This window comes from Halichondria panicea, chromosome 9 (assembly GCF_963675165.1).
Source record: "Halichondria panicea chromosome 9, odHalPani1.1, whole genome shotgun sequence".
Classification (NCBI taxonomy): domain Eukaryota; kingdom Metazoa; phylum Porifera; class Demospongiae; order Suberitida; family Halichondriidae; genus Halichondria; species Halichondria panicea.
The window spans coordinates 2,378,011-2,400,053 of record NC_087385.1 but is presented as its reverse complement, the minus strand read 5'-3'; the positions used below and the strand labels follow the sequence as shown (position 1 = coordinate 2,400,053).

Sequence of the window (22,043 nt, the reverse complement as noted above, 5' to 3'; positions counted from 1 at the left end):
GGCATTCCTTGTGCATTGTTGTGGTAAAATTCCTAAACATTAGTACTTCCTGATATGGACATCACTAAAAGGGAGAGGCTAGCTAGCTCACAAAATTTTGAGCAGCTACAAAGCAGTGTGATTCCTAGCTAGTAAAAGGTTTCTGTAGTATTATAGCTAGCAAACTAAATCAATAGATACACAGGATTTTGGTCAATTTTTAGTGGCAGTTTTGAGAGACAGAGTGACCTGTGTACCTTGAGATGACAGCAGTTTTGCTACCCCAAATAACCAAAGTAAGTGTGTGTTGATTCATTTTCTTTTGTAAACTGAGATTCAATATCACACATTGAATGGCTACAGCTATAAACAGCTAAGTAGATGATATATAATTATTATGAAATTAATATGAGATGTGGTTGTCATGTATGTGCAAGCTGCATTTTACATACATGTACGTAGATCTATATGTAGATATAGTAGCTACACTCATTGAATCACAGTATGTACATTTTGATGATGGCAACTAGCCAACTAATGTGCATTTATAGGCTCAGCTATGTTGCCTATATTTAATAATGTAGGAGTGAAATACTGGCATACACAACCAATTTACTTAGCTACACAAACTACAAAGTACCTTACAGGCCCTCATCACAACATTCCATGTTATTTTGTTGACCAGACAACTTGTATATCAAGTGCCTAGCCACTTGCCTATGAATGCAATACACAATAGGCCATAGCCATATTTAGCGTTGAAATTCATTTTTGTTGCCAAAGAGTCTAAATTTTTGCATTAAAGAGAATTAAGTTTCATGTGCAAATTCTTTCTGTTGTCACAGGAAATGGTTGACGTATCTCAACACCTGTTGGCCAGAGCACGATACAACAATGTTGCAGAGAATGAGGATGAGCTCACCTTTAGACAAGGGGACGTTGTGACTGTTGTCAAGAAAGATTTCAAACAACAGAGAGACTGGTGGCTGTGTGAACTAAGAGGCAAAGTGGGTATGGTTCCTGCAAACTATCTGGAGATTTTTCACGAACAATCCAGCTACGATATCCCCAAACCTTCAAAGAAGGCAACACTGTCATCCCGTACAACCCTCCCACAAAAAACAATCAAAGATGAAATTGATAACCCAATTTACGACTTGCCTCCTACAGACGTTGAGATCACAGACGGAGATTATGACCTCCCACCGCCAGAGGCACCACAAGATGAGGGAGTGGACTACGACCGCCCACCTAGCTCTTCTCGACTCAGCCCAATGGAAAGCAATCGTTCTTCTAATTATCGCAATTCGATGGGTGCTAGTTCTGTTGGTAGCTCAAGGAACTCCAGTTGTATATACGATGTTCCTCCAGAAATGATGGATACTTACGACTTGCCTAAGCCGCACAAAGGTGCAGTGAATACAGAAGAGAGAGATCTGCCTATGCTTGCAGTGGATATCAGTACGATGTATGATGACGAGGCCGAAGAATTGCTCACTTCTTACCGACAACTCATGCAAGCAACGTACGATGTCCTTTTTCAAACAGTGTACGGGCCCGATGCTTATTGGGGCAACGAAAATAAAGCAAAGCGAATCGCTACTTTGAAACACACTCGGCAAGCTGTGAAACACTTCGACAGGGCTCTGGTGGCTCTGCTAGAATTTGGAAAAGGGGTTGTGAATGCTCTTGGGAGTACCTCAGATGCAAACTTCAAGAAAAAATACACCAGTGCTTTCAGAGGTCTTTTGGAAAATCGTAATGATATCCTTTCCAAAGTAGAGCAACTGAGCTCTGAAATTGACAGCATCACGGCCACTGTGAAATCACTCCTGGAAGTTGCTCGAGCTATCCCTAAAGCTGTCACAGAATTCACTGTACTAGTTGGTGCCAATAAAGCTCTCCTGTTTAAGGTACGAAACGTCTCCACGAGCAGTCTACCTGTTATCACCAAGAGAGATCTCGAAGCCCGACCACTTCCTGAACGTCCACCCCAAGTTGCTGTCCGAACATCTGGTGATTACGCAATTCCAGTTGAGTCTCCATACGTCAGTGGACGCAAAACACCTGAGAAAACACTCAGTGAAAGTAACATTATCGATATGAACGCTTTCCGTAAACGCAAACCAAACGATCATCTACCCCCTCTACCCTACGCTCCAAATTACGGTACAACGCAAAAACTTGTACGAACCCCAAAGAGAGTGATTCACGAACAGACGTCACAATCCAACAGTCCTTATGGAAGCGAGGTTAATCTAAACCCAAATGGTTCACCCATGTTCATCAGACAATCGGAAGATTATGACGAGATTAACGACAAGATCCGAGACCGTTCCATAGTCCTCAACAAAAGGCCAAGCCTTGCAAGCCTGAACTCTGGGTCCAGTCGAGATGCCAGTCCTACTCACATTCGCTCAAGACGAAGAGAGCAGAGTTTAAGCAGCTGCTCTGGGTCCTCCGAAGAATTGACTGGAATTGCCCTGAGGCGTGTTAACTCTGCTGATATATTGGACGGTCCTTACGGTCGACCGAATGGACGTCTTATTCCCCATCACGTACGACAGACCAGTAGTCCGCAACCTCTTCGAGAAGAGGATCGTGAGCTCTTGGATAGATTCAGCAAGCAACTCGATCTGATTATCCCAAGCTTGAGAGAAACTATTGACGTATTCATTGATTGCCTCAAGGATAATGAGCCGCCGAGAGACTTTGTGACCAAAAGCAAACTGACTGTGGTGGCCGCATACAAGCTGGTGTACATTGCCGATGCCCTCACGCAAAAGATTTTGCACACGGACACAAAAGCAACCATTCTAACGAACAGTAATGAACTCACTGACTCCATCAAGAATCTTGTATCTTCGACAAAAACAGCTGCACTGCAATTCCCGAGTGTTATCGCTAAGAATAAAATGACTGAGAGTTTGAAAGTGCTTTTACCAGCAGCTCTAGACCTGATTAATTCTGTCAAAAGCCGTGCCTCATTTGTTTAATCTCTCAGTGCCCAATCTTAATGTAATATGTTTCTGTGTCTTGTCTAGTTTATTAATTCTCTATATGTGTGTGTGTTTACTTAAATTGTACATGTACGACTTCTGTTATGATCGATCTAATGCTTTTGTTCTTTTGTGCTTGGCTATTAATTTTTATAGTAAACATTTCTCAGATATACATTTTTTTATTTTTGTCAGTTCACTTTCTTAGCTGCTAAGATCTATATTATCATTTCATCTCAGAATTATAAAATCTTGCACACAATTTTATTATATGAAACCATTTTTTACTTGACTCTGGTCTACATGCATGCAGATGTTAGTGGAAGATAATAATAAGATTTGTGGGAGAGTCAAAAATGTGCTGATGTTACAGAAATGGAGGATGGCTTGCTGAAGATATTGATCCTGTTCTTTCTGATTCTGGGTCAGGGGTGTCAAGAACTAGAAGCTACTGAGCTCAATTCCGAGAAGAGCATTGTGTTTGGACCTGGTATTGATCCTAAGAGAAGCAGTTTACCTATCAATTACTTTTACATACAAGCTGTGGACAAGCATGGCAACAAGTGTGTATTGATGTATTAAATTATGGAATGTATTAAAGTTACCTGTTTGGTATCAACCAATAGATGCATGATGTAACTAGTATAGTATACATGGCGTGTATCATTTACTAACTTCGTGAATCTCTGAGCGGTCCTACATAGCTACGTTTATGAAATTGCCATTCTACGCTAAAATTTATATTTACTGCACACACTATAACAGCTTGACAGATTTTGATGAGAGCAGTCTTTCAATAAGCATCGAGTCTCCTCAAAAGGTCCGCTACCGTACGGAAACCCTCAACCTGGGAGATGGACTTCTCTTCTACCAGTATCGCATCTTCTCTGAAACACACACATTAGCTATTCACATTAGACACAAGGGGAGAGCCATCGCTCAGTCACCGTACCAGCTTGGACCTCTGATGCATGAGAACTGTGCATGCCCACTAAGAAGCCCTGTCCAATGGTTGGAAGACTTTAACTGCCCCGCCATTCAGCCACAGATAGCCAACGATCTAAAGACGTTCAGGGCTAAGGGGGTGAATGTGACAGAATTCTATGACACAGCAACCGAGATGTTCAGTAGATCGTCCATGGTGCACTACTCCATTGTAGATGGGAAGGTGAGTCATTCTGTTTGCTACAAACCTCTAGAAAATAATTTGCTTTGTTGCTTTTTTCCTTATTTGAAGTGCGGTATTCACATAATTTGTATTGAATCCTTTCTGAAGTTGTTTTGCTGAGCATGTGTCTACTATACCAACAGTTATAGTGATCACATCAGCACAGCAGTCGTGCACCGTCCTTACAAAGCAAAGGAGTATTCTAACTGTATAGCAACTTCCTTTGGGAAATCCCAAGGATTATTATACTCATACTAATGGCGTTGTCAATATTGATTCCTTGCATGACCAAGTGTATTGTTATTAATATACCCCTCTTTTGTAAGCTCTAATTGTTGTTTCCTGGCTAAATAATTTCTCACAGTAATAGCACATACTGCACACACGGGAAGGGAGAACACGAACTATTCATTTCAGATACAGATTAGCAGTTGACACAGATAATAATTATGTGTAGTACAACTGTGCTGCAGTTAATTCACTGGTAGTTTCGTATAACTTAATTGTGTCCATTCCAATCAACATTCATGTGTGGGTTAGTATCAGAAATTGTATTAATTGGCACTCCTTAAAATTGCTATAATTATGGAGAGTGCTTCAGTCAAAAAAGTGTGAAGTACGTACGTGATATCTACCCAAGGTGCATTCCTTATTTTGTATAGCGATTGTGTCACATTTATAAGGCTTGTATGCATGAATGGTTAATCACACTGAAGTGTTGTCATTTAAAACCTTAATTCACAGTGGTTTTATGGGTGTCTAACTTAATTTACATGATGGTTGCAATTGCTAATAGAATTAACTGGTAACAGCCAATAACAAACGACTCTATAGCTAGTATACATTGCCATGGAGCCTGCATGATACATTTCTTCTTTTGTGTTAAACATTCCTTCGTAATTTGTGACATTTGACCTTTCCTTTTGAGTCCCTTTGTCAAATGGAATATGATATGGCTCTAAATCTATCTATCTGGGAACTGAATTTAACTACATAGTTCGTCACAATTTGCACCACCACTCAATAAAACGAACACCATGTGGGGGAACAGCCTTTCTACCATTACAGAGAGGGTGGTCTTAGTTGAGAGCTAGAGGTTTCAATTGCCATACACATAATTATGAGTCAATTCCTGAACCTTGAAACTTAGCTATGAAACGGCTGCACGGACGACTCGAGCAACAACTAGATTTTTGATTGTAAAATGTTGTTTCTGCTGATTTAAGATGTGGCTGTCCTTCCCGGGAGGTTATTTTTAATTGCTAAAGCTGATTGGGGACTAGAAAGTTGCTCGTTGTGCGGAGTAGAGAAGTGGTCGCTCCTGAGAGGTTGCTTTACATTAAAGTCATTGTAGTTTAATCTGGACCAGAGCTCTTGGCTGTTCTCTAGCGTGTGGTTGCTCTTCGGAGGAGGTTCCACTGTACATATATACTAGTGTCATGAATCAGTCACCCTTCTTTGGGAAGACCATAAGAAGGGCAGCTGATTCATGAGACTATGTGCATACATGGATGGCCTGTGAAATTATCCTCAGAATGTTATGAGTATGGTTAGAGAATAATGATGTTTCAGGGACCCCAAATTATATAATTTATACTCGTTTACTTGTCAATAAAGCATAAATGTAATTTATCTACGCCACCCCTGCAGCTGTATGCTCGGACATTTGGGAGCATTGTTGGATTCAAATTCCTCTCTGACATGATCCTACTCTCTGTGACCAACAAGGTATGTCCTGTGTGGGCTGTGAAGATACTGTACAATGTGGAGGTTATGGAGGTGGTGGGCGTGGAGGGGTGGGCTGCTATGGAACTGGAGTATAGGTTGTAGAAGTATGGGTTGTGGCAGAGGAGGCGGGACATGCATCATCAGTCACATGGCAATGGAATGTGTGGCGTACAATGTTTACGTTAGACTCTTGACCTTTGACCTTTCCTTCGATGTCAGTGTAGCTATGGTAGATCTATTGTTGTGCTCTCTAGAAGACACGACAACTATCCTGAGTTAACTCCCCTAGACTGCTCTCCATAGTAGCCTATGTACAGTGAAAACCACTAGGACGAGCTATTGAGCCGGGATTCCACTGGGATCGCTGATCCATAAGTTAATACCATCCTTTCACTACGTGATAACTATATTTTAGAGAAAATGACTATGCATGGGATCGCTGCTATTTTGGCTCCTTGAAAATCCGCACTTATCATCACAAATCTTTCTCTAATCTTTGCGGTTGAACATGGACTGAGGCGCACATGATGCGTGTCCTACCTCCTCTGGGTTGTGGATTGTGGAGGAGTCAGTTGTGGGTGTGTGGGTTAATTAGAGTGGAGGCCTTACGTAATTTGTGGCGAGGTGTGGGTTGTCTACATGTAGCCCAGTAGGTGCAGGTTGTGTGCATTCTCAGAGTTACTGCTCAGGCTTTTGTGTGTGAATGGGCTGAAACGTAATATTCATCAACAATAACGCAAAGAATCAATGGAAGTTACTGTGATGACCTATAAGTCCTTTAATGTATGTACATGAATGTGTGTGTGTGTTCCATTCAGAAGTCCTCACAGTGAGTGACTCACATTCTCCATATGTTGTTTACATCCTGACAGTGTATACGGCTTAATTACCGTGCAACACAGAACTCTATATATATTGCAACTGAAGCATAGTTGCCATGGATGTTAGAAAATGTGCAGTTGTACGTATAATTATAAGTGTCTATTATGTCACTGCTGAAATTTCTGTCATAATTATGATTATCGGCCCTTTGCTACTTTAACACTAAAACTCAACACCCTTCGATTTTTGAAGGTGAGAATTAGTGGAAAGTCAACTTAAAGCCTTTCTTATGTCTGTATTCTAATTGGCATATCTGTGCAATACTTATCAGCATTGAAAGTAGTGCGCACACTTTCTGTTGTGCAACTGTCATGCAAGCATGGTCATGTACGTGAAACATTAAATTCACCTTGACTGGGAAAGTTTTGCTATGTGCATGTTTACTCATGCATGCCCTAGTTGAATAATTAAGGTATCATAGCACACTTAGCAATTTTGAAGTTAGACTTTACATTGCTCTTTACTACACATGCAGTAACTGCATTTCTGTATGGTCACCGTTTAGTACAACAGTTGATTGCCCTGGGAAACTTAGATCTGATAAGCACAAGTCCACGAACAGGGTACCACGTTGTTATGCCCAGTGCCCCCAAAACTCTGTGTGGTCCCCAGTGTCACTTAACCATTAATGAGGTGCTATCCATTCTGGTGTTTATTGTGTAAACTCAAACCCTACTACTGTGGGACTGTGTTTCACAGCCAATAACATTCCAGCTTCAAAGAATGCCTTCGGGCAATTTGATATCTTGGTGTAAAAGGCGGTTGTGTGGATTCCATTCTTATTAAATTTCATAGCTCATTTGGTGCATGTGTGTAGTCAGCTCACGTATGCTCGCAATAATGCAATTGCAGTAACATAATTATTGTACCAATTCTGATCACTGTTTAGTACAAGTGAAGATCTATATACGTAGCAGCTAGTTTCCCTTCAAAACAGATAGCCAATAATGTTATGCAGTGTTTTGCCAGGTATTGCCATTGATAGTTGTGACTAGCGTGTGAGGTTCCACTTGGTTAATAAGCAACAAGTCTGAGCATTCAAACCTCTCATGGTGACGACTTATTTGTTGTTGCTACTATAGTAACTGTTTAGGCTTTAATTGGATGGGTCAACATGCATGCTTTCATACAGATAATTGGACATTTTTTAGTTTCAAAATTTAAGTGCATATACCTTACCTTATCTGAAATGGGAAACATGAGAACTAGTACTCAAAAATGAGCACTCGATTAGGTTTGAAGTTGACATCTGTACTATTTTGTGTTCTGTTTTGAAGTAGAAACCCTATTTGGTAAAGATGGCTGGACACTAAGTATGTTTAACCAACAGTGCATTTATACGAGATATTGTTAATCATCATAATGCATTGTGTGGCCAGGGGGTGCTTTATGTGCCTTCAACGCCAACACAACGCCTTCTATAGCTACAATAGTCAGCTGTCACTCACTGGTAATGAATTGTTGACTACCACACCTTGCTATGCCGTACTCCCAGGACTGGTGTGAGTGTGTTATCTGAGAGGGTAGCTACTAGACATATCCATGCAGAATGAAATGATTGTATTATGATACCCTGTCATGAAATTTAATTGTCCAAGAATAAACTTTACATTGTAGATCTACTCGGTAGTAATTGTTGTGTAATGTGCTATATTCCAGACCATGCACCTATACTTAATAAAGGCGGGCTTAATTTCAGCTATTTGGTATAAGCCCATTATTCATTTAAATTATGTATGTGGGTACAATAAACTTTATGTGTGTGCATGTGTGTGTTACGTACTGTAATTTATATAACTGAGATCTCTGTCCTATGGGGATTGGTGGGAGTTATTTCCTCCCCCCTCTCCATAATTATATATATAGTAAAATTTTGAGAATCGATGACGACCCTTCTCTCTACAGGTGGTACTGCCAGACATGGAGTTGATGGTGAACCTAGGGGACTGGCCACTCAGTAAGGTGAAGAAGGGCTCTCCGCCGTTCCCCATGTTCTCATGGTGTGGATCGGGGGACACTTGGGACATTATCTGGCCCACTTGGGACCTCATGAAGTCGACCATCATGGGAATGGACAGGTATTGTGTAGTGTACTGCATTGTACATAAAAAAGCAAGTGCCTTATCCCTCAAATTTTAATGTGATAGCCATGCAAGTGCCTGCCAACCTCTTTATTGGCTGTGGTGTGTTGTTATGGGATTGTGACATTGTGCTACATGTATATAGCTACTGCCAGCACATATTAAATAGAAATGCCATGCATGGTGTGGAATACAACCAAGCATACTTGTATGTACCAAGGTGTCGATTCCTTTGTCGCAGTAAAAGGAGAAACTTAAGACAGTGATGCGTTTTTCACTTTTACACGGATGTTAATACACTTAGCATTGAAGCACTCAACAATATATTACCCCCGTATAGCGGGTATATTTCGAGTGTATAAATGTTCGTGGTTTTCGCGGATTAGATGGACCGTGAACATTTATAACCGCGAATTTATTATTGCATACATGCATGCTACAAAAAGCGCTATTCCACGAAAATTAAATCTGCGAAAATCTTTCTAAAGGCATTTCTGCGAAATGTATACGGTATTTATAAACTACAGAGTCTAAAAGCTAAAATACAAAACGTTTATGACACATGCACAGGCTGCAGGGGTCTTAGTTTGTGCAAACAACACAGTTGACTTCTTTATAGTTATTGTAGGGAGGGCAGGGTAGTCCACTATCACAGTTAACTTCGACATGAGTGAACAAAACACCTTGAGTGTTGGCATGACTTCCAGGCACCGACTCTTGCCCCTTGTCTACACATTCGTACATTGATGGATTTTGGTTGAACCACTCGGACATAAGGTAACCATCGTACTCTTTTGTCCAGTAACGTGGACAGGACGTCTTAGCAGGAATCATTAGATATGTTGCTCTGCTAGACGCTAGGCAGACTGCACAGGGAACGTTGTGGTCTTGTGTTCCTCTGACTGGGAGGTCATATTCTGCACCATAGAGAGTCGAATGACCTTGAACACCATTTCGATAAGGTAAGGTGTATTCTGGATCTGGAGGTAGGCAAAGATGGTTTGCTGCTGCTCCCTGGCTGTAATAACTCCCCCCAACTCTCCCACTGTATATGCGCTCTGTTCCAGACACAGTCGGGCAAGTGCTGTTACCCCACCTTGTGTACACAACACCCCCGCTTTTTGGTCCCGGTGCACCAGTAAATCCTCGAGGGCCGGCCTCTCCTTTCACTCCAGGCAATCCTCTAGGTCCTTGTGGCCCATTGGCTGGGCCTGGCTCTCCTCTGAATCCAGGTGTTCCTGTTAGTCCATCCCTCCCATCTCTTCCTGGGGTACCAGCTTGCCCATCACTTCCTGCTGGTCCAGGTTGACCGTCACGACCGTCTCTACCTGGAATCCCTCGTTGCCCTTTAGGTCCCATTAGTCCTGGTGGTCCTGGCGGCTGACCTTTCGGTACATAATATATAAGTTGTAGCAGAATAATTATGACTGATTAGAAAATTACCTGATGCCACTAGTACTTGTACACTAACTACAATAGCCACAGCAATCATGCTCCACTTCATGTTTATGTGCTATACGTCTTCCTGCAATGAAATATTTGCGGAGCATGTAATTATGCATGCAGGAGTACTATATGGTTTGCATGTGATCTTAAAATATATCCACATCTTTTATATACATAATATTTGCTTGCAAATAATAAATTAGCGTAAACTTACCGGTATTGAATTATATCGATCAAAATAAAGACACTCGCTTTTACAAAAGGATGAAGCACATGGTCTAAAGGTGACCTTACAAAAAGGAACACACATGATTACATAATACACAAGTCTGCACTCGTAGCATATTGATGGTTGGCAGGGTCAGTGTGGTGGTCTATCCCCTGTACCATAGGTGGTTGACCTTGGATGGTTTGGAGTATATATGACCACTATCAACATGTTGATTTGCTTAGTGTATCATGCACTATGATCAGGTTTCTCTCTATTTTGTGTTTGGTGTGTATTTTATGGCACAATTTCCTATCGCACGCGTATACATGTATACAACCAGTCATCACTCGATTTAATAGCTTGACAAAATTAATTGTCCGTCTTTTTGGCAGCTCAGTGCGGGTTTGTCCCCATGCCAGCACCACCACGGTTTGACGTGTGGAAAGAAATCAATAACATGCATATTGATTTAAGTGGGTATTATATATAGCTGTCAGGTTTCTCACATGTGTTACATCTTAGCTGTATTTTATGCCTTTGCCAGTCTGCATGTCTTCCGTATACTGTAAGTCTGTTATCACGATTGTGCATAAAACTTGCGACCTACAGCAGTGTAGAGATAAATATTCCTTTTAATGTCCATGCATGCACCTTAAAGTACTTCTCCTCAAGTAATGGAATAGTTCCAGAATTAATGCGTATATAAAATTAATGATGATTGGTGGCTTACTGGTGTCATAATTATGTATAGTTAAAACCACATTTTAGCCTTAACTACCTACATTGCCTTACCTTTTGCTATAGTTCTGTATTGTCTTGCCTCATTCTAGCCCGAGTTGTCTCCAATAACGCTAGGTTGCTTAACTACCTAGCGTTATTTTAGAGACAACTCGGCCTGGGGACGAGGCTATGTATTGTCATACTAAACCGTATGCGTTTCATTATGAATATATGCACCACAGGGTCAGCCTCTCCATTCTAACGGCCCAGCGCTCCCTCGGCCATCCCAGATGGGAGGACAGAGACCCAAGAGTCTTCTTCAGGGGCAGGGACAGTAACCAGGCTCGTCTGGACCTCATCAGAGATCACCATGGAAACAGTGAGTTGTTTGACGTCGGCATCACGGCTTGGTTCTTTTTCCAGTACGATGAGAATGTGTACGGACCCAAAGCTGAGAGAGTGGGGTTCCATGATTTCTTTAAGGTAGACTATTTTACCGGCATATATGCATGTTAACAGGGCTGCATCCAGGATTTTGGATCAGGGGGGGCGAATTGGGCAATTTAAAAATGTAGGAGGGGCTAAGTCATCAGAATTATAGCAGTACAAATGAATCTGCCAGATCCTGGGGGGGGGGGCAAATTACCCCCTTCGCCCCCCTAGGCCCTCAATTAATGCAGCCCTGGTGTATATATGCATGACTGACCGTATAATGTATATGTCTCCATGCAGTAAATTACCAGTATGCATCAAACAATGATATAAGTTTTGTACCCTATGCAAAAACTAAAATTGCGTGTAGCCCACTGATATTTTGCTGTACACACCCTCATAACAGTACAAGTATCAGATCAACATTGATGGCACTGTTGCTGCATATCGCCTGCCCTATCTTCTCGCTGGGGGGTCTCTTGTGTTGAAACAGGACTCCTCATACTACGAACACTTCTACCACCAGCTCGAGCCGTGGGAGCATTACATACCCCTCCACAGAAACATCAGTGATGTACTGGAGAGAGTGGAATGGGCGAGAGAAAATGATGATCAGGCAAGGAAGATTGCAATGAACTCAGCCGTGTTTGTCAGACAGAACTTACTACCTGAGCATCTCTACTGCTATATTGTCCGATTGCTTAAGGTAATTTTTGAGGGACTAAATTCGAATTTCAATAGGCAGAGATTCGTGGGTGTTCAACAGTCAAAAATTAGGGATTAATTACCCGCCATATGCAGTTATCTGAGGTGCTATATATAGATTGGTACACCAGCTAACCAAAGCCATAATTATTTCAGGCCTAGTGTATTGGCCATTTTAAATATTCTCAACCTCCATCCACGCAAGGTGCGGTGGTCCATTTGCAGTGATCTTCTAGAAGAAGCCTTACAATATTTCACCTTTATGCACACACACACACACACACACACACACACACACACACACACACACACAGGATTATGGACAACTGATGGTAGGCACTCCCAAAATTCATGATGGAATGGAACCGGTTGCTCCAGAAGTTCCACGGGACTGTACCGCATTCTGTGAGCAGGTAAGGCCATGTACATGTATATAAGTATATCGCTTGCTGTTGTTAGCTTCTTATAATTATATATACTTTTAGATTCGATCGTCAATTCACAAGATACCAAGAGAAGAACTATAGGCTTCAGCTACTGATTAAGTCACAACTGACAGCATTTGCGAAAATGCAGTAACTATTGAATTGACACAGCTTGAAATGCTCACAAATGTCATCATTTTAGCTAGATATCGATATCGCCGTGTTTACTAGCTTGATATAATTATTTTGCCCATAATTATATGTATACCATATAGCGGGTATATTTCGAGGGTATAAATTTTCGCTGATTTAATTTTTGCGGAATAGCAGCCACAAACATTTATACCCTCGAAATATACCCGCTGCATGTACGGTATTAATTTGTTGTTGCTTGCACGTGCATCAGTATATTTCATGCTGACCACTCAGCTTGCTGCACTAGTATATTACAGCATTCATACACATCTTCATTAATGATCATGGAGTTGACGATCTATGATATTGTACGTCTTCTGAGACAACTAGATACATGAGGACACCAAGGAATTGTCCAAACGAAGAGCTTGGCTCGTATATTTATGTGGTGGCCTAGAATCAATCAGGATATTGAGAGGACTGTAAAACAAATGGCTTCGCAGCTAGAGCTGAACCAACCAAAGCTCCTTTGCACTCCTGCATGGAGCTAGCCCAGACTATTCGGACCCTGTAGAAGGCAAAATTAATGGTATTATATAGTCGTGATTGGCGCCCACTCGAAGTGCCGTACACACATTGACAGCAACCTCCACGGCTGTGATTGAAAGGTGTAGAGAGGGGCCAGTTTTCTCAGTTTGGATTGACTGATACTGTAGTAGGAATTGTTTTACTATGTTTTGAGTTCGTTATAGCGTTCCTAAAGGCCAAAAGGTCAATGGTATTCACCATAATTATCACAACCGCCTCATACCACCCTGCGTCATATGTATTGGCTGAAAGAGCTGTGCAAATTGTCAAGGCAAGACTAAAGAAAAGTCTCTTTGTTCTAAGGCTGTGCTGAGCAAAACTCTTGCTGCCTTAGGTTGACCGACCCCTCATGCTACTACGATGAAAGCCCCCTGTGAAATGTTGCTCGGAAGACAAATTCGGACTTAGACTCGATTTCCGGAATACACTTGGTCCATACACAAGCTAGATTCTTTGTCATAATACTCAACAATTATAATCAGTAACACAAACAAAGTATATACCCAATTGCATCAAGTATACACATGCTGTTTGTCTGTATATCTATTTTAAGGTTACTATTATAGACGGGTAGTAATATTAGCGTTTTCATATTTTCTCTGATTTTAGGGTAGATCTACTAATTTTGGCGGATTTGTAGCAAATTCATTAGCACAAAAGAATGTGTTTTAAAGGTTGAATGGAAGATACAGATGAACAAATAATAATTGCTTATTAAGTGTACTCTCAAAAGTATAAAAAAATCGTCATTACTCACTCCTTGAGTTTCTCTGCATGCAAAATTAACAGGAATCTGCTCCTGATACAATACAACACGTAATGCAAATCGAACTTTTTTTAACACACATCTATTTTTTGGTCTATTAAAAAGGTACAATTTTGTTCAGTTCCACGAGCACCTGTGCCATACTGAGTCGATCATTGGGGTCTCTCTTAGTGCAGCGGACAATCAGCTCACACATAATGGGTCGCTCTCTCTGTACTTGGAGAATCATCTCTCGATAATGTTCAGCACTTGGGAATCGACTAGCGATCACCTCACAGAGGACAATGCCGTAGCTGTACACATCGATCTTGACAGACTGCCTTAGAGGGGGATTAAATGGATCTGCAGCTTGAGGGATGACTTCAGGAGGAGAGTAGATTATGGCCCCCTCTCCCATCGTCTGAGCCTGCTGTAGAAAGTTGGCTGATCCGAGGTCAGAGACCTTCCCCTTCCACTGATGGTTGGGCATTTGCTGGAGGAGGACGTTGGGAGCACTCACATCACGATGGATGATAGGCTCGTAGCGCTGGTGCAAGTAGTCCAGAGCTTGGGCAATGTCAATGAAGATCGAGAGGCGGTTTCCTGGTACTAGTTGATTCATCTCGTACGCTTGTCGAAGATTCATGTCCAAAAGCTCGGTGATGATGAGAGGAGGGGACTGGTCAAACACTGCCCCAATGAACTGTACCAGGTTGGGATGCCGTACTTCAGCCAAGAGCCTCATTTCTCTCTGGAGTCTCTCCAGATTGCGTAGATTGACAATGGCAGCAAAGAGTCGTTTGACGGCCACCTTCACAGTTCCCTCCAGCACCTCCCCCCACCCTCCAGTACCAATTGTTCTCATGGTTCTTACTCTGCTGGCTGGAATCCTCCACACCTCTGTGTTGTGTGCTGCCAACTCTTTTGTTTTGCCTTCTAACTCCACCCTGAGAGCTGTGATTTGAGCATACAGGTCAGCTTCTCTCCTGTTGGCATCTTGGACTGTTTGTTGAGATTCTCTGAGTTGTCTCTCAGCATCTGTACAGTGATGGTTGGCCTCTATCAATTCACGTTTTTTTGTAGCCAAATTTCGACGTTCAGCAGCTAATTCTCGATCTTTTGCAGTCAATTCTTGACCTTGAGCAGCCAATTCTCGATCCTTTCCTTGCAACAGTAGTTCACAGTGATGTTGAGTGTCCTGCTCTCTCTGCTCTGATGCTAGTAGCTGTTGTTCCAAAGCCCTCACCCGGTATTGAGAGGAGTAGTTGCTGGTCTCCATGACTAATGAGGCACGAGCAGTTGCTCGTCTGATTATCCTCTTCTCTCCCAGTCGCTGAGCGGAGCCTCTAGTGTCGTTGTAGGCAACATCCACGAGAGCCCACTTTCCAGGCGAGGGTCCAGTCAATTCTGCAAGGGATTAACAAAATCAACTAGAAACCCTCGGCGGTTGTATATTATAGTGTCTTACAACCAGAGTATATATTGTACCATATACACATGCATAAGAACCTATATAGCAGCAGGAGAAAAAAAAAGAGATTTGAACACAGCTTTGAAAACGGCAGTGGTACGTGGTCAGACATCAGAGGAGCTTGTACGACACCCGTGCCTCGATTTAACGTTGAAGAAGTATATCGAGTGTAACAAATAGAGCACACACCTAACACGCACTGAGACCATAGTATATCTGTGACTGTAGTATAGGCTCACACTGTATATAGCTCAGCCTGGAGTCTTCCCCCATGAAAACAAATAGAGTTCCATGCACGTGGCTGTCTATATTTATAGTGCGCATGTGCATCGGATTACTGTCCCGTTTAGCGACTATACATGCAGTAGACTCTCGTTAATCCAGCCACCCTTGGGACAGTGCCGGAATAGTGGCTGCATTTCAGTAAATAGCCACAGCTCAATTTGCTGTATTGTTATTTTTCATGAACTTAAAGCACAACACTTAAGTGTGGATTAAGTTAAAGCATGGTCAAGTGACTACTTTTAATTGGCTGGAGATCACGTGACAGCACTAAAACAATATAAAAGCATCACGGGTGCTGATGCCTCGGTGGAGGTGCCAAAACTACTAATACCTGACGTCTTTATAGGGTTTAGAGAGGCTAAAGTTTGGTAGACTTCAGATGTGTTGAGTGAGATTTGGGAGAGTTGTTCACTAGGTGTTGGTAGTGATTGGATATACTTGTGAGTGCAAAATCACTTTGTGTAGCAAAAGTTGAGTTATTATATGAGTTGAAGACTTCTGCAATAGCTATTGGGTCATTGAGCCAGAACGATGATTGTGATCCGTGGAGTTTGGTCAAATGTTTCAATTTTGGAAAATAGCTTTTTGGGGTTGCCTGCTAGAGTCTGTGCTAGGTTAATTTGTGTCATAATCAATTTTAGCTGAAATATATGGCTCCTGATAATTATGTTCTGGGGCTAACAACTACAATTCTAGGTTTCCATTTCCGTCAGTTGTTCTGGTAACCCGGATCACTTGATTTGCAAATCTATATGGAAGAAGTATTACCCCCAATAAAGGCCGCGTGTAGCTAGCTAGCCTTCCAGCCAACATGCAAGTTCGCTTTTGTTCACTTTTATTCGACAACGTATGAAGCTTTAACATCAACATCTAATATCTTATTGTGTGGAGGCTATCCATGCTGTAAACGCAGCGCTATGGCGTCCAGGTGAGTAGACTCAGATATCACAAACAAACAGACAAACAAACTATAGAGCACTAAAGTGCTAACCCTCAGCTGTTCACACGAATACTAAAGATCTATGTATCAGCCAAAAGAATGTTATACAATAAATGCTGGCTATAAAGCAACAAGTAACAGGAGCTATAGAGGCATGCCGAAACTTTTGAAACGGAGTTTTAGCAGTGTATGAGACATTCATCGTGGACTACGATCACAGCAAAGTCAGCAAAGAAGCCTGGAGTTACACCTACGCACCCACTTAAGACGCGGTCTGATAGTGACATACTTGTACCGTAACGTGTCTTGGCTCCTGGTATGTTCTGGGGCTAGCAAAGAAGTAACAACCGCAATAGCTTTCTATTAGTGATCCCTTCCATTGTTCCTGGTACGGGATCACTTCAGCTGTAAATACGAATCAAATAAAGGCCGCGTGCAGCTAGCTAGCCATCAGAGGAGATACGACAGGCGCAGTGCAGCTCAAGCAATGAGCTTCTGATTACACTCAGCAATAACACACAATGTGGACGGATGAATAGTATTCAATCAAAGGCAATTGCTTGAGCTGCACCGGGCCTGTCATACCTCCTCTGGCTAACCATGCAGCAAACGTGCAACAGTTGGTATACAACTATTACATGTACTGCAATGTAGTCTTCTAGTTCCTCACCAAATCTCAGTATAGTTGTCTCTGCAATGCTAACTCCCAACCACTCCCGACGGCCTCCAAACACGAGGACCTCAATGAGTGCTGGTCCCAGACTGATGGCAGTGGTGGAGTGGTTGTACCGTGGTTGAACTGACTCAGAAGGTGTGAACTGGGGTGAAAAAGGGATGTGACGTGTATGGCAACTTGTGTTTACATACAAACAACATTTAGTTCAAGGTATTTAAGCAGTATCTAATCGATCTACAGAGTAACTCACCTCTGTCCACTTTCCAGTGTCAACATTAAGTATCCACATATCCCCCAACGCTTTTTTGTCATTATCTACTCCTCCGTACACAAGTAGTTGAGGGTGGTCCTCCCCGTACTTCAGACAGCAGGCAGCAGGTACTGACATTCCCACTGGCCATGGCTCTCCCTGTACTGGCTCCACTTTAGTGACCTCCTACACATGGTGAATACACATACCGTATAGCGGGTAAGTTTCGTGGGGTAAAAAATTCGTTCAACTCGAGAAACGGTAGTTTTCGTGAGTAAAAATCTCGTGGCTGCACGGCATTCCTACGTTCAGATAAGCCACGCCTACGATAAAATTTCGTGGAGGTTAGCCTGCCCACGAAAATAACGAATATTTTACCCCACGAAAATTACCCGCTATACGGTATACCGTCATACTTTCGTGTGTGTAGTGAACCATACAGCAAATGTAGTCATGCATGCATACAGGTATAATTATAGTGATTATTATTTCACCAACTGACCATGTTACTGAAGTTGAACACGTAGACATTGTTGACCCTATGGTCAGGTTGTCTCCCTCCAAAGAAGATCGCCCTGTGCCTGTCCACCTTGGTGAACGTGAAGTAGGCACAGGGAGGAGGTCTCTCTCCTTTGAGTTCAGGGGACGACCAGACACCTGGAAGTGGGTTTGGATTAAGCAACTGAGCATGGCCCACAAAGGCACTAGTTTCATCAAGAAGTGAAGTAATGGCAATGTATATACCGTATTACTAGAATGTTTTGTGAGCATTAAACTTTGCAATGGTCGATAAATCCGCAACAATAAAATTAGTAGTAAATACATACGATCCTTGCCAGAACGCAATAGTTAGATCGCAAAGGGTCAAATTTTCTGCTGATTTGGCTCATTTGCAAAGGTTTTTCACCAGCAAAATATTCTAGTAATACGAGTCAAATTTTCTGCTGATTTGGCTCATGCATTCGCAAAGGTTTTCACCTGCAAAATATTCTAGTAATACGGTAGATAAATCGATTCTACATAATTATTATAATTATAGTCTATACAGTGCAAACATAGATAGAACACAGTAAGAGGGATTGGAAACAAACATTTTTGTGTGAACACTCCCACTGTATAGGGTGTGGCTAAAACTAAGTCAGCATGCTATTACCCAGAGGTAGGCCTGTACTAAATATTTAAATTTTTTCACCTATTATTCAAATTATTTATTCGCACTTGATCAGCCTATTATTCAACTTCATCAGCCTATTATTCAAATTGATGACACCTATTATTCACATACACAGCAGCGAAATAAAACATCTATAAATTATATAGCACCAAAAAATGGGGGATGAAGTCATTACTTTTTAATTTCAGCAGCGAAATAACAAACTTTAGCACAAAAAATGTGGTTTCAACATTGATTGGACTAACAATCATGTAAAATGTGGGCGTGTTCTGAGCTACTGCGCATGTGCAACTCAATGAATATCATTAAACTATTTTTTACAGTGCCTATTATTCAAATTGTAAAAAAGGCTGCCTATTATTCAAAAAATTATTCCGAAATATTTGGCACAGGCCTACCCAGAGGAGGCCGGTCCAACACACAGTAATACGTCAAAGGGGGTGTGACCAAAAAAGTGGTACGTCAAGATGGCACATTTTATATGTAGGATGATAAAAATTATAGTTATCTTCACTTTTGCTGGGTATAAGTACGAGCACTGGGAACATACATCAGGATTACTGAAAATCTGAGATTACTGATTTCTGAGAGCGCGTAGCGCACAAGAAGGAGTGATAATTATAATAATATCACTACTCAGTACACCTCACTATAAATAGAACCCTAAAAAACCTTTGATTTGGCAAGCTAGCTGGGGTTTATGCCATCTCCAATGCCAGATCACAAGCAATAAAACTCCGGTTTCTCGGACATTGAAGCGCATATAGGTTTGTTAATTAGCTGTTGTGCCCCCTGCATGGCCCTGCATGCTATAATTGTTTAATATGAGGGTCACAGAAGGAACTTATCCAGCTAACAGCTACAACCATGCAATTGCTGATTTGCATGCATGGATCTGCTGCTACATTCATGCACTGCAATATCTCAGGCATCCCCTCAATGTATCAAACAAAGAACGTGTTTTAGAACACACTTATAGCAGAGGTTAAATTGTGTGTCGAGAATGGACTTGAGGTTAACGTGCTGCACAATCGAGGCACAGCCGAGTCCATCCGAGTGCACCGGTATTAAAATACACTAGGTGTGTTCTATATAGTGCTGTCACGTTTCTAGCCTCGTGCATGGGAAACTGGTCTAACTGCTTCTGAGGCAGAATGAAGTTAGAGCAAGCTTCATGGATGCCAGTTCAAATTACTGTTTGCTCAGTTGTTATTAATAACTCATTTATAGTACAGTAGACCCTCGGTAATTCGAATATATATATATAGAGCAGAATCAGACTCCATCCGAACACATCGGATTAACGGATGTCATTATAAGCAATTATATGAATATCATTAACGAAAACATGCACTTTGCACGTGCATGTATATACAATGAATATAATTTAAGGCAGCCAGAAGGTTAAGGTATAGCTAGAATACTCTACTATCTCAACTTCTCTCCAATATAGAGTGGGTCTTGTGAGCTCTTTTTCAGTGACTGAGAGCACGTATAATAAAATTATTGCTGATTTAGCAAGAGTGTAGTCGTCATCTTATCTTTTTTATTCTTCTGACATGAACTTCCTCTTTTCATTTTGCCATGTATTTTGTCCGAATTTGCGAGATTTTGGACTTAAAGGGTCCAGATTAGCGAGGGTCTACTGTACTAGCAATCGCTCTGATCTATGTTTTAGAAACGAAACAGCTCCAGACATCAGTTCATATAAACAATAAACTATACACTTTAAACAAAATTGTTTAAACGCCCATGTACAGGAAGCCACACACACTTTCCTGTGCATGACAACTTTTATTAGGGTGTGGTCTCAATCATTAGACGTGCAAAAGCTCCAGAGGAGGGAGGACATAATTAACCTTATAGGCACTAATTATGACATTTTAATTGAACGATTCATCCTTTCTTACTCCGTATGTTAGACACGCCTACTCATGTGGCATTCCTTAGCGAGTGGGCGTGTTCAAGAAAAGATGAATCGCCGGTTCAAAAAAGAATAGGCCATAAATTAGTATGTATGGTTAATTGTGTCCTCCCTCTTCTGCAAAAGCTCTAGCTATAGATCCAGATTTCAATCTGAATAGCCATAGTGCTGCTCACCGTTTAATGAATAGCTCCCAGTTAAACAGTAATAAGTTACAGTAATAATTTTAGCACCCTGATCTCATAGTTGGATACGCCACTGACACTTACCAGTTTGAACATCAAACAGATGGAACTCATTTGTCCATCCACTTCCATCAGTGTATCGTGTGTCTTTGGTAAATGTTGATCCTGGTTGTGTGGGGCCAATACCGTGTCCTCCTGAGCAGCACAGAGTTCTCTCATCAACGCTGATAAGTCCACAACCAAATTTTTTAATAGGCTGACTGCCAGAGGTTTGAACTTTGGTCCAATGGAGTCTCTCAAGATCAAGACTGTACATGTCATTGTGCCAAGAAGACCCATCACCACCACCAAAGGTGTACAGGTAACGACCTACGCAAACAGAGCGACCACCCCACTCTCCAGGGGGTGGAGGTCCAGTGGTGGGCAAGAGGCTCCACTGCTCAGTTCTTGAGTCATACACAGAAATGACGATTGACCTCTGTCCTGGACCAATTCCTCTCCAATTGTAATGACGTCCATTATATTCAGCGGTGAAAGGGCTAGAACAAGGTGGTGGTTCAACAGGAAAATCCTTTTGCTGTTCATTTGGTGCTTGACGAGCTTGCATTATATAGATCTAGTACGAAAAGTAAAAAAAGGCACATATCAGCAGTGCAGTAGATCAGATCTAGATCTAATTAATTAATCCTGGTAGATCTAATCTAGTATGAATACTTATAATCGTCACCTTCCACAACTGTATTTCCACTATATATCAAATGTCCTTCTGAGAAGGCTCACTCTTACTTTTCTTTTTTAATTATTAAACTAGCTACACGGCAGCTCTCTCCGGCTCCATGGAGTCTGCAGATGTAGACACGCCCATTAATTAAATGAAACTTTAGTGGGTTTCCC

General features: G+C 41.7%; 4 protein-coding genes across 6 annotated transcripts; 2 read left to right on the top strand and 2 right to left on the bottom strand.

Annotated features, from left to right (window-relative positions):
* The first annotated feature begins 38 nt into the window (after window positions 1-38).
* Window positions 39-3,270, top strand: LOC135341108 (breast cancer anti-estrogen resistance protein 1-like). The gene is made up of 2 exons (XM_064537581.1): window positions 39-275; window positions 825-3,270. The coding sequence occupies exons 1-2, from the start codon at window positions 243-245 to the stop codon at window positions 2,973-2,975; spliced, it is 2,184 nt and encodes a 727-aa protein (XP_064393651.1). The 5' UTR covers window positions 39-242; the 3' UTR covers window positions 2,976-3,270.
* A 28-nt stretch (window positions 3,271-3,298) lies between these two features.
* Window positions 3,299-13,032, top strand: LOC135341109 (protein O-glucosyltransferase 2-like). 2 transcript variants are annotated; one of them, XM_064537583.1, is made up of 8 exons: window positions 3,299-3,541; window positions 3,744-4,146; window positions 5,797-5,874; window positions 8,662-8,834; window positions 11,457-11,697; window positions 12,053-12,262; window positions 12,666-12,764; window positions 12,837-13,032. In XM_064537583.1, the coding sequence occupies exons 1-8, from the start codon at window positions 3,354-3,356 to the stop codon at window positions 12,876-12,878; spliced, it is 1,434 nt and encodes a 477-aa protein (XP_064393653.1). In that variant the 5' UTR covers window positions 3,299-3,353; the 3' UTR covers window positions 12,879-13,032. The 2 variants fall into 2 exon arrangements, with proteins under 2 accessions (XP_064393653.1, XP_064393652.1); XM_064537582.1 differs by having other exon boundaries at window positions 3,300-3,541; window positions 12,053-12,352.
* On the bottom strand, window positions 9,232-10,596 carry LOC135341113 (short-chain collagen C4-like). 2 transcript variants are annotated; one of them, XM_064537590.1, is made up of 3 exons: window positions 10,498-10,596; window positions 10,281-10,362; window positions 9,232-10,222 (listed from the first exon to the last, which is right to left on the bottom strand). In XM_064537590.1, the coding sequence occupies exons 2-3, from the start codon at window positions 10,339-10,341 to the stop codon at window positions 9,420-9,422; spliced, it is 864 nt and encodes a 287-aa protein (XP_064393660.1). In that variant the 5' UTR covers window positions 10,342-10,362; window positions 10,498-10,596; the 3' UTR covers window positions 9,232-9,419. The 2 variants fall into 2 exon arrangements, with proteins under 2 accessions (XP_064393660.1, XP_064393658.1); XM_064537588.1 differs by lacking the exon at window positions 10,498-10,596 and having other exon boundaries at window positions 10,281-10,434.
* A 1,259-nt stretch (window positions 13,033-14,291) lies between the features above and the next one.
* On the bottom strand, window positions 14,292-22,006 carry LOC135341107 (uncharacterized). The gene is made up of 6 exons (XM_064537579.1): window positions 21,877-22,006; window positions 21,234-21,765; window positions 18,369-18,523; window positions 17,867-18,052; window positions 17,611-17,758; window positions 14,292-15,651 (listed from the first exon to the last, which is right to left on the bottom strand). Exons 2-6 carry the CDS (start codon window positions 21,754-21,756, stop codon window positions 14,363-14,365), a joined length of 2,301 nt encoding a protein of 766 aa, XP_064393649.1. The 5' UTR covers window positions 21,757-21,765; window positions 21,877-22,006; the 3' UTR covers window positions 14,292-14,362.
* Between the last annotated feature and the right edge of the window lie 37 nt (window positions 22,007-22,043).